Here is a 13,407-nt window from a genome sequence, read left to right on the forward strand (position 1 = left end):
AACACACACACACACACACACACACACACACACACACAACCTCTAAGAAAAAAAGGAGAGCAGGTCAGCAGGTGGCATGGAGGGTAAGGTGCTGGATCCCATAAGGACAACTGCACAGTTCAAGTCCCGGATACAGCGGCTTGAAAGACATACTGGGCGTGTGTGTGTGTGTGTGTGTGTGTGTTTGTACACAAAATCCCAAGAGGAGAATGGAGGAGACAAATTCCTTGAAAAATATGACTTATTAAAATGGATACAGATCAAACAAACAAATGAATAGCCTTGTATCTATTAAAGGAATTGAATTAATCATTTAAAACCCTCCCATAAAGAAAAGGCCAGCCTTGGATAGTTCTACCAGTGGGTTTTAGCAAACACTTATGGCTGTAAGAACACTCATTTTATATGACCTCTTTCTGAAAATAGAGGAGAAAACACTTCCTTACTTGTTTTGTAAGGAAGTATGACATTAATACTAACACCTGGCAAAAAAAAATCACAGGAAATGGAATTACAGACCACCATCCCTTATGAACATAGACACTAACGTCTTTTATAAATTAGTAGCAAGTTGAAACCAGCGATCTATACAAAAGATGATACATTATGACCAAATAAGGTTTATCCTAGGAAGGGAAGATTAGTTCAACATTCAAAAATCAATCAGAATAATTTATATTATCACAATAAAGAAGAAAAATCATATGATCATTTAAATACTATAGATGCAGACAAGGCATTAGATGAGTTAATGATAAAACTTCTCAACAAATTTCTTCAATCTAACAAGGTAGCTACAAAAAAACCGTAAGAAATAATGCCCTTAATACAAGCACTCCTCATTTCTGGACAAGCTCTGCACCTACAAGTAGATCATTAAGTTAATAGGTAAAGGGAGGAGCTTAAAGGTGGATGTCTTGTGCTGTGTCATGGAGAGACAGGTATGTATTTTATCAAGATACCATGCAATACCACACTAGAATAAAGTAATTCTATCTAGACAATAAGCATACATTATGTAAGTGCCAGAAAGTGACAAGACACACCACAACACAATAACATAAATCTGGTGTAATTGTTTTTAGTCCTTCTGAACACTACTGTGGGTGCACAATAAGGTACAAGTTTATAAATGAAATACATAGTTTTGCATGATAGTGATTGCTTCGTGTAGTGAATACTAACTGTAGTAATGAGATAAAGACCGAGAAAGGGGAATTTCCTGTGTAGAACTGGTTGTTAAGTCCAAGTGGTCATTAAACAGGTAGGTTATTAAGAGAAGAATGGTTGAATTGAATCATTAAATGTCTTCCTAATATCACTACAGACATAGATGCCTATCCTCATGTCTATTTAATACTGTACTGAATGTCCTAGCCATTTCAATAAGGTAGGAGAAAGAAAGTATACAGATCTCAAAGGGAAAAGTAAAATTCAGTGTATGTGCAGATGACATAATTATTCATGAAGTAAATTCTTAGTTTATAAAAATAATTTTTAGAACTAAGGAGTGATATAATGTTATCATAAAAAAACAAAGATATATCCTATATATGTAGCTTTGAAAATGAAATTCCTAAAAATTGCACTTACTATAGCATCAGCAATAAAAAAATATTTTGGGGGACCAGTAGATGGCATAATGGTTATATTGCTGGACTCCCATGTAGTTGACCATGATTCAAGTCCTGTACCCAGCTACTTAAAACTCATGCCAAGCACATGTGTATGCATGCCCAAAATCCCAAGAGCAGAATAGAGGAGAAGGATTGCAGCATGGTCATCCTCCTTGGGAGGGTGATTTCTTGCTTTCTGTCTCTTTGTCTTTCTCTGTCTCTCTGGTGAGTGCACGGAATCGAAAAAAAAATTGTTTTGGAAAAAAAATCTTACAAAAGGCTTATAAAAATCTCTATATGGAAGATGCTAATAGAAATTTAAAAGAGCCAAGTAAGTAAGTAGTTAGACTATGTTCATGAATTGGAAGACTCACTAAATTGTTAACTCTCTCCAAATTGTTCTATAGCTTTAACACAATCTCGACTCCATAACACTTTTTAAAAGAGATTGATCAGCTGATTGTAAATTTAACATAAAATGCAAAGAACCTAGAATATCTACAGTAATCTTGAAAAACAATTACAAAGTTGGAAGACTTACATTATTTGACTTCAATATATTAATATAATAAAAAGCTACAGTAATCAAAACTTGTAATCCCGACATAAGGATTAAAACAGATCAACAGATCAAAAAAGAGCTGAGTCCCACATTTATACAGTCATTTGAGTTTGAACAAAGGCATGATACAATCGAAATAGGAAAGTTTTTAAAGAGATGATGTTGAACAACTAGATATCTAAATGGGAAAAAAGGAATCTTGACTCCTACTTCAACCACACATAAAAAATTAATTCAAGATGGGCCATAAAGCTAAACATGAGCACTAAGTACAAAAGTTAATACTATAAGACAATGCAGAATATCTTTGTGCCTTGGGAACATACAACGGTTTATCAGAAATAATACAGAAAGCAAAAACCATGAAAGAAAGAAATTGCTAAGTAGACTTCATCAAAAGTAAAAACTTCTGTTCAAAGATATCAAAGAATAGTCAAACCACAGAACTGTTTTCATATTTGTAAATTATAGATCTGACAGAGGACTGGTACCCAGAATATGTAAAAATTCATTAAAAAATAGGCAAAAGATTTAAAGAGATCCTTCACAAAGAAAATACATTCAAATAGCATAAGGATACACTAAAGTAATCAACACCAATAGTCATCAGGAAAATGCACATTAAAACCACAAGATACTATTACACACCTACCAGAACGACTACAATTTTGTAAACTGGTAACACCATATGTTAGTGACAGTACAGAACTGAAATACTCACCTATTATTGGTGAGACTACTAATGGTATAACCTTTTAGAGAATAGTTGGCAGTTCTTATGAAACTAAGCATATCTAGCAATTCTGTTAATAGTTCAGTTATTACTCACATATGTATGGGTAATATATGAGAAATATTAAGAGAAAAATTTATATACACGAAGACCTGTATAAGAATGTTCACTGAAGTTTTATTCATAATAGTCACAGAATGGAAACAGCCCAGGTGTCCACCAATAAAGAACAGATAAATAAACTACGACCTATGCATATAAGGAATGACTTCTTAGCAACAAAAAGATAACAGCTACTGAAACACCCACAATAGATGACGAATCTCAAAATATACTTAGTGAGGGGAACCAGCAGTTAGCCTAATGGCTATGTCGCCGCACTCCCACATAGTTGACCGTGGTTCGTGTCCCGGACTCGGTGGCTTAAAACTCATGCCGGGCATGTGTGCATGCGTGTCCAAGATCCTGAGAGGGGAATGGAGGAGAAGGGATTGCGGCGTGACCATACCCCCTGGGGGGTGATTTCTTGCTTTCTGTCTCTCTGTCTCTCTGTCGAGCGCACGCACCCTATAGCGAAAACCTCTCAAAAAAAAAAAAAGGAAGACTCACTAAATTGTTAACTCTCTCCAAATTGTTCTATAGCTTTAACACAATCTCGACTCCATAACACTTTTTAAAAGAGATTGATCAGCTGATTGTAAATTTAACATAAAATGCAAAGAACCTAGAATATCTACAGTAATCTTGAAAAACAATTACAAAGTTGGAAGACTTACATTATTTGACTTCAATATATTAATATAATAAAAAGCTACAGTAATCAAAACTTGTAATCCCGACATAAGGATTAAAACAGATCAACAGATCAAAAAAGAGCTGAGTCCCACATTTATACAGTCATTTGAGTTTGAACAAAGGCATGATACAATCGAAATAGGAAAGTTTTTAAAGAGATGATGTTGAACAACTAGATATCTAAATGGGAAAAAAGGAATCTTGACTCCTACTTCAACCACACATAAAAAATTAATTCAAGATGGGCCATAAAGCTAAACATGAGCACTAAGTACAAAAGTTAATACTATAAGACAATGCAGAATATCTTTGTGCCTTGGGAACATACAACGGTTTATCAGAAATAATACAGAAAGCAAAAACCATGAAAGAAAGAAATTGCTAAGTAGACTTCATCAAAAGTAAAAACTTCTGTTCAAAGATATCAAAGAATAGTCAAACCACAGAACTGTTTTCATATTTGTAAATTATAGATCTGACAGAGGACTGGTACCCAGAATATGTAAAAATTCATTAAAAAATAGGCAAAAGATTTAAAGAGATCCTTCACAAAGAAAATACATTCAAATAGCATAAGGATACACTAAAGTAATCAACACCAATAGTCATCAGGAAAATGCACATTAAAACCACAAGATACTATTACACACCTACCAGAACGACTACAATTTTGTAAACTGGTAACACCATATGTTAGTGACAGTACAGAACTGAAATACTCACCTATTATTGGTGAGACTACTAATGGTATAACCTTTTAGAGAATAGTTGGCAGTTCTTATGAAACTAAGCATATCTAGCAATTCTGTTAATAGTTCAGTTATTACTCACATATGTATGGGTAATATATGAGAAATATTAAGAGAAAAATTTATATACACGAAGACCTGTATAAGAATGTTCACTGAAGTTTTATTCATAATAGTCACAGAATGGAAACAGCCCAGGTGTCCACCAATAAAGAACAGATAAATAAACTACGACCTATGCATATAAGGAATGACTTCTTAGCAACAAAAAGATAACAGCTACTGAAACACCCACAATAGATGACGAATCTCAAAATATACTTAGTGAGGGGAACCAGCAGTTAGCCTAATGGCTATGTCGCCGCACTCCCACATAGTTGACCGTGGTTCGTGTCCCGGACTCGGTGGCTTAAAACTCATGCCGGGCATGTGTGCATGCGTGTCCAAGATCCTGAGAGGGGAATGGAGGAGAAGGGATTGCGGCGTGACCATACCCCCTGGGGGGTGATTTCTTGCTTTCTGTCTCTCTGTCTCTCTGTCGAGCGCACGCACCCTATAGCGAAAACCTCTCAAAAAAAAAAAAATATATATATATATATATACTCAGTGAAAGAAGCCTTACAAAAAGGTTCCATTTATATGAAGTTCTGGAATAGGCAAAACTCTCTATGATGGGGAAACAATCATAAGAATAGCTGCTTCTGGGACGTACAGGTGAGGGTTTACTTGGAAGGGGAATGTGATGACTTTCTGGGATAATGGTAATGTTTTCTATCTTACTAGGGATTTATTATACAAGTATGTGTACTTTTCAAAACTAATCAAATACTTTACGTAAGATCTGTGCATTCCATTACATGCCAATTTACTTTGAAAAACAAACAAACAAACACTACAAACAGTCAACACCAGTTGGTGTTTATAGTATCTGGGGAGAAGTATACTGAAGGAGAATCCAACTTACTTTGACATTTATTAAAAAAAAAAAAGAAGAAGAAGAAGAAGCCCCACCTTGGTGGTGTGGGTGGTAGGGTGCTGCTGCATGATACTGGAGCCACACAGGATGCCCCTGTTCAGACTCCAGGTCAACCTGAACACACTGGGTATACCTGTGATCCTGGCTGGATGAGAGGCTCCGGGAAGATCATGGAGTGGCGAGTCTCTGTCAATGTATTTGTCTATCTCTCTTTCTCAAAAAGGAAACAAATTACTATTTTAAATTTTATTTAAGTTTTTGCTATATAGCACGTGTGCTTGTACAAGAGAGACAGAGAGGAACAGAGACAGAGAGAAAGTGAGAAATCACCCCCTGGGGGATTGCCACACCACAATCCCCTCTCTCCATTCTCCACCCAGGACTCTAGGCATATATGCATAATGTGATTCTCAAGTCACCAGGCCCAGGACTAGAACTGCACAGTTGGCCATGTGGGATTTGGTTGTCCCAATCCTCATGTCACTTGTTGGCCCAATAAATAACATCTTAAAAGAGAGAGAGAGAGGCTGGGTGACTGGACAGTGGAATGGATAGATATGTTATAAGGCAAGTAGCATAGGATTTAGGTGATAGGCATGTGGATGCTCACTAGAAAATTTTATTTTTGTTTCAAATAAATGCTGGAAGAAAAACACAAACAGCATTTCTTTTAAGATGAGTAAGACTGTATCTTGGGTTGGCCAACCTATGTTAAGGGTCCTAGTCACAATCTATGAAAATCTGGGTGGAATAGAGACAGCAGGTCAAAACGAAAGTGAGAGGTAGGAAGCAAAGCCCAGAACTGCAGTAGGTTCTGAGGCCTGCCTAAAGTAGTGCCCAGGACAACACGGGGCAGGAGGTGGTCATTTTCAGATCTCCTTAGGTTGATTTCGTTTCCTTCGTAGCTCTGTCAGTCTATGAAATTATCTTCTGAGCCTGATCCCCAGCGTTACCTGGCACTCTAGCTTTTCTAAGACATTAAGGACAGAGATGGAGAATTTAAAGTCATCGATAGGGGGAAACTGAAGGAGGAACGGAAATGAATTAAAAATTCCACAGGGACAAAGTATGACTCACTCACTTCTTAATGGGTAACTACCCTTTAAATTGCATCTTGTGAAAACAGCCAAGGAGTATTAAAGACTGAATGTAAAACTGCTTCTGAGCAAAGCTGATTAAAAAGAAATAAAACTATTTTAAAAGGTTGTTCTGAGTTATTTGGCAACATTTGTATTTTGGTGAATGGGTCACTCAGGTCCTACTGCCAGTCTTTTTCATCTCCAGAGCTATGACTGTTACTGGACGAAAGTCACCAGTAATTGTTGCTCCCTGGAGACTGTTAGAGACTCTGTCTCGCTGATAGCGATGGATGATTAGCACTTTGCTTGATTTAATGAGCCTTCACAAAAACCGTACCTGCTCTGTCCTTGAACTCTCTCTCCACTCAGATTTCCAATTGTCCCATCTGCAAAGCTATAACATAATGTTCACTACTGACATCTTGTAAATAGTGACCAGGCTTTCACCTTGTTGGGGCTTTTTTCTTACCCTAAATCCTAATCTTTTAAATAAGATGCAACACTTAAATTACATTAGACATATGCCAATAAAGCAGGGACACCTGAGTCAATAATAATTTGAACAGGTTTTTAATCTTAAACATTGTTGATGCAACTGTCACAATATATAATTTTAACCTTATTTTAAAATTAGTGTTTAAAAAAAAAACACTAAGCTTATGAAAGTCAGTGTTACATCTATGTAGTTAGCAAGCAAAATTACTAATACCAAGTAATAGTAAAGCAACATGACGTTCATTACTTTATTCAAGAGGTAACCACATTGGGTAACCCAACCAGTTTTTACAAACACACTTCGTGCAAGATAACAGAGAGAAGAGCAAGGTAAAGCCCCTAAAGTTTGAAGGGGAGCACACTGTTGAAAACACAGTTTCTCTGTGTTGTTTTTTATTTCACAATGATGTTAACATTTAAAAATAATTTTCTGACTCTAGTTCTATAATAAAAATCAAACTATACTGTTTCAAATAATACAGTGTCCCTAAAAACTCTGTTACATAAGTGTGTGTGTGTGTGTGTGTGTGTGTGTCTTAAAAAAACTTATGGAAAAACATACATTCTGAATAAAATGATGAATTTCAACATTCTTTTGCACTGAAATAAACTCATACTTTCATTTCATTTTTCTATGAACTTTTCCAAGTACCCTCATAGGAGATTTGTGGTAAAATTTTACCTTCACAAAGCAAACAATATGTCACAAATCAGCTTTTTTTCAGATAATCTCATAAAAGTATAGGGGCCTGGAGAAAAGCAAAACATGTACATGCGGGCTGTCAGAATTCGATGTACCATTTCTGGACGGTTTTATGGCTCCCAGATTGTACTTTTATTGCTTCCCAAGAGCCATTCATGAGATTTGTTGCAATGAAACCTGAAATCATAAATTTTTATCTCAAAGTAAAGTGTTTGTTGCCCTCTTGAGGTGAATTTGAGAATAGAAAACTATGCTAGTTTTGCCTAGTTTCTTATAGAAAGAGGTTTTCTTCAAAAGGCTTTTCTACAAACACACCAAGACCCGAAGCTAGCTAGTTATTACACAAAATCTCGTTTTCACTGCAACAACAGACAGCTTCTATTCAAGTACCATCACGCACTAAAACACTTCTGAGAAAATAATGGTAAACCTTTATACCAAGAATAAAGCAGGAAACTTAGTTTCAACCGATGAAAATGTCGAAGTAGCAAAATCCTACAAATTCAACATACAGATCTTAGTTGGCCTGCTTTAAATAGCCCAGTGGTCCCAAACTGTAGACTGTGGAAAGCTTTGTAGAGGGGAAGGGACAAGACTATAATATTTATAGCTCAACTCCACTTAACATGCGCGGTCTTCAACACAAGAGAGCTCCATGGAGGAAGTGACATACAAGCTTGTGTAGGAAAATGAAATGGCCTTGATTTCCTGCTAGAGAATTTTCAGAGTTGAATGACTGTCAGCAAACCCTCAGAGGTACAGTTGCCATTCCAATGTCTTTGGCCTTTGACTAGCTTAAGGTTGCTTTTCCTCAAGTCACATTTTATCTAAACTACAGTTTGATTTCTCAGTATTTTTTAAAAAATGAGTTGGACTGCATCATCTTCTCCCTCAAGTTTGAAGACTTCAGCGTTTTACTCAGCATGACTCATACTCATGAATGATCATGGTTCTAAATGAGCAGTAAAAATACAGTCACCATCTCATCCTACAGCCTCTGTAGGAGGAAGAGACCACAGTGCTTAATGTCTAGATTCACGGAATGGAATTCACCTGTCTCATTTCCTAGAGTCAATCAAATAAAAGTAGGTTGCTCTCCACACATGCTCTCTCAGCTCCCAAACCTTTTGCATAGACCCCTCGAGCAACCCTTGATATTTATTTAAACTTAAGAAAAAGCAACCGTGTTCATTCCATTTTTACAAACCGAAAGAAGAGTAAAAGAAGTTAAGGGACTGGAGGAATTAGGGAGAGGCATGGAAAAATGTCCCTATTCCCAACTCCAAGAGGCAGCCCTACCTAAATCATCAGCTATCAATATTTAGTCTTGGGAACCAGCAGTTAGCACAATGGCTATGTCGCTGGGCTCCCACGTAGTCGACCGCGGTTCGCATCCCCGACCTGGTGGCTTAAAACTCACGCCAGGCGCGTGTGCGTGCATGCCCAAGATCCCGAGAGAATGGAGGAGAAGGGATTGCAGCATGACCATCCCCCCTGGGGGGTGATTTCTCGCTTTCTGTCTCTATGTCTCTGTCTGTCTGTCTGGCAAGTGCATGCGCCCTATAGTGAAAAAAATATCCTCTAACCCCCCCCCCAGTCTTTATCTTGATCACTCATTCAAAGTTCATGCACACTTTGACTTATGCCTGCTACAGGACAAGAACCACTTTAAATATAGAGTAATGAAAATCATCCTTAGGTCTATTCTAAACTTGGTCCTACTTATCACTACTCAAAAAAATTCTCTAAGAGGAGGCACAATATGAACAACCTTACTATTAGCTCTCTGACCTTCCCCCTCCTCTAATATAAAAGAGAAGCCAGAGTCAAGCCTGAAAGTGGTGGGAAGGAACACAAGAAACAAGAGACTCTGTTCCTTTCAAGATGCAATGATGCACACACATGTACAAACACACACACACACACACACACTCATGCTCAAATTTTTACACCTAGTATAATTTCTAGCATTACAACAAAGTTCAGGCTCTGAAAGCAAAGCTATTCCACCAACTACATGTATAACTTTGGGCAAGTTGCTTAATTTCTCAGGGCCTAGTTTCTTACCTGTAAAACAGGGATACTCTACGTATTTAACTCAAAGGCCTACTGTAAGAGCCAGATAAATGAATAAAACACCTGTCACAATGCCTGGCATACCGTGTGATGAGGAAATGTGAATACTCCCTTTACTTTCATTTCCCCTGTCCCTTCCTCCTCAGCTCTAACTAATGCCAATGATGATCATTGTTCTAACTTTTCTAACCCCCACCTCCCACACACACAGTCAAGTGTTCCTTAATGACAGGGATACACTGTGAGAAAAGTGTCATTAGGAGACTTCGTTGTTATGTGAACATGATAGAGTATACTTATACAAACCCAGATGGTTATCTACTATACACCTAGACTGTATGGTTCAGCCTTCTGCTCCGTCATATGCGTGGTCCATCTCTAACTGAAACACTATGTGGGGTGTGACTGTGGACAGTGTGTGCACGCACACACGCACATACTGTATACATCAATGATGGGATCGTAATATGAGATTGCTAAAAAAATAGTTGCTTTTTTACTTAGTATACCTTGGAGATCTGAAACTCTCCCATTAGGTGATCTCATCCATTTACGTGGCTGTAAATGTCATCTATGAACTAATAATTCCCAATTTTGTATTGTTAGCTAAGGCTTCTATTGTATTTATAGCACCAAACATATCTACTTGAATGTATCATCAACATTCAAACTAACATGCCTGTAAAACTCTGGATTTTTCCCATAAACCTGCTCTTCCCTTAGTTTGTTCCATCTCAGTCTATGGCACTACCTTCCACTATTCCTACAGCCAAAGCTTGGGTGTTATGCTTCACTCCTTCCTCGTTCTTACACTCAGCCTAACCCTTTCTCCATCGCTAATGCCACCACCATCATCTGAGCTAGGATGGATGTCTCCCATATGTCTCCCATTTTTCACTTTTCCTTTCGTACCCCTCTAATCCATTAGCCAGACAATAGCCAGAATGACCTCACCTATTGACCAGAACAACATTTCCCTGCTTAAAACCAATCAAGTGGTTCTTGGTGCATTACAAATTAAAAAAAAAAAAAAAAAAATAACTGCTAAGGGACACATATGCTTGCCAGAGTAAGAGAAAGACCTTCCCTACCCCCATCTCCATGGGGCACGGTCAGGCCATGACCCTTTCTCTTCCATTTCTTCATCCTGTCAGGATTCTGGGCATGCATGCATACACACCTGGTATGGTTTTTCAAACCAATGGAGCCAAGATTTAAACTGTGATTGGCCATATGGGATCTCACTCCCTTAACCACTAGGTTGGCCTTCAAATAAAATTTCAACTCCTCAAACACATTTATAATTTGGCCCTTACCTAAAACTTCAACCTCATCTCAGTGATCTCTCCTCTGTTCACTGGGATCTAACCCTAGGCCTCCTCTATTTCCAGAACACTCCGAGCTATTTCCCATTTCAGTGACTTCATCTTATCGTTTCTGCTTTTGGCCTCACTCTCCGTACACTTAGGGTCTCAGCTTAAATATCACCCTTTTGTTTAGAGAATAACCCTATTTATTCTCTATCACAACAGTCTTTTTCCATCACAGCACTTACTGTTTGTTATTTGTTGAACTACCAGAATGTAAGCACCATGAGGACAAGGATTACATTTGTTCATCAGGCTGTTCCCAGTGCCTGAAACGGTGCAGAATACCCAGTGGGCCCTCAAAACATTTGGTAAACAATAGAAACAGCATACAAGTAACTATCCAAGTGTTCCTGAAACTTTAAAAAACGATTTTAAGACTTCTGGGGCCAGCAGATGGACTAGTAGCTAAGTCACTGGACTCCCACATGGCCAACCACGGTTGGTTTGAGTCCTGGACCTGGTGGCTTGAAACTCACACCAGGTGCGTGTGTGCCCAACACCCAGGGAGGAAAATGGAGAAGGGACTGTGGCGTGGCTATCCCCCCAGGGTGTGATTTCTCACTTTCCCTTTCACTGCCTATCTCTCTCTCTCTCTCTCTCCAGTGAGCGCACACGCCCTAAGGCAAGGAAATCTGCTTCTTAAATCATTGGAATATATATGAAACCTCAGTATTCTTTCTACTAAAACTGACATACAAATTATCAAAAGAATGCAAACTTCATCACAGATAATATTTTGTCAGTCTCTTTATTTGAGAAGTCTACTACATCAACTGTCTATACTCACTTTTTTATTTAAAGGACTATTTCAGTGAGGAGATTATTTCAAAATAGAGACCATAAGAAATAAGAATGTGAATGAAGAGCAGAAGGATTTCTCATGGCAGGCAGGATAAAGTAACAACCACTTTGGAGAGTATGAGGAAATAAGGATTTCTTACTTGACTGCCTCGTAAATATTGTTGGAAGTGTGTCCTGATAAGGCATCATGTAAATTTCGAATAAAATAATCTCTGTATTCTTCTGGAAGTGCCATAAATGTTCCACCCATCACAATAAACTCCACTTTATCCACACTGTGGCCAAGCTGTTTTAACTGAAAAATACATTTAAAAAATGATCAGCATTAGAAAGATACAGGAAAGTACCCTAAGAGGGTATTGCAAATCTCTAATTTTGTTTTGCAGTGTTTTCATGAGTACAGTTTAAAAATGAGAACCCACTAAACATATTTAGCTAGTCCTGTGTGTAAAAAAATAGACTCAAATCTAAAAGAAAAAATTAACCTCAAATCAAGAGAATTAAATAGTAAGAAACTTGACTTCTGTACAAACACAATTAAGTGAAATTTTATAAACACAATATAAGCTAGAAAATTTTAGACATCTAATATGTGGGCCAGCTGGTAGAATGGTGCTTAAGGCAGCTGGGTCCCACAGGGCTGACTGCATGGCTTGAGTTCCAGACACAGTGGCCTGAAAAACATGCCAGGCATGGGAACCAGCAGTTAGCGTAATGGCTATGTCGCTGGACTCCCACGTAGTCGACCGCGGTTCGTGTCCCGGACCCGGGGGCTTAAAACTCACGCCGGGCGCGTGTGCGTGCGTGCCCAAGATCCCAAGAGGAGAATGGAGGAGAAGGGACTGCGGCGTGACCATCCCCCCTGGGGGGTGATTTCTCGCTTTCTGTCTCTATGTCTCTCTCTCTGTCTGTCTGGCGAGCGCACGCGCCCTACAGTGAAAATCTCTCAAAAAAAAAAAAACAAAAAACAAAAACAAAAAAAACATGCCAGGCATGTGTGCGTGCATGCGTGCCCCAAATCCCAAAAGGAAGTAGAAATGGAAGAGAAGAGATTGTGGCATGTCCACACCCCATTGCTGGGTGCTTTCTCCTCCTCTCCTTTTCTTTCTCTGGCAAGTACATGAACCCTCTGGCAAAGACCAAAAAACCAACAGAAAGCATAATATGCAATATAATATAGTTATATATTGCTTAATGATGGGGAACATGCATAAGAAATGTGTCGTTTGATGATTTCATTGTTGTGTGAACATCAGAGTATATTAGTACAAACCTAGATGGAATGGCCTACTACAACCCTAGACTATAAGGTATAGTCTATTTTATTCTTATTGAACACCATTACATGTGTAGTCTCTTACTGACTGAAACTTCACTATATGGCATATAACTGTATTTACTGATCATGTATTTTATGCCAGACTGTGATATGCCTTGGGAACAAAAAAGATG

The 13,407-nt window shown here is 38.1% G+C and overlaps 1 protein-coding gene across 1 annotated transcript in view; it reads right to left on the bottom strand.

Annotated features, from left to right (window-relative positions):
* ELP3 (elongator acetyltransferase complex subunit 3) overlaps positions 1-13,407 on the bottom strand; it is a gene marked incomplete at its 5' end in the record, with an annotated part of 93,322 nt that overhangs the window by 68,020 nt on the left and 11,895 nt on the right. Inside the window, 1 exon segment of the mRNA XM_014589633.2 lies at positions 12,096-12,250. Coding sequence (XP_014445119.1) covers positions 12,096-12,250 — 155 coding nt within the window.

Source organism: Tupaia chinensis, unplaced genomic scaffold (assembly GCF_000334495.1).
Source record: "Tupaia chinensis unplaced genomic scaffold, TupChi_1.0 Scaffold000366_1, whole genome shotgun sequence".
NCBI classification, from domain to species: domain Eukaryota; kingdom Metazoa; phylum Chordata; class Mammalia; order Scandentia; family Tupaiidae; genus Tupaia; species Tupaia belangeri.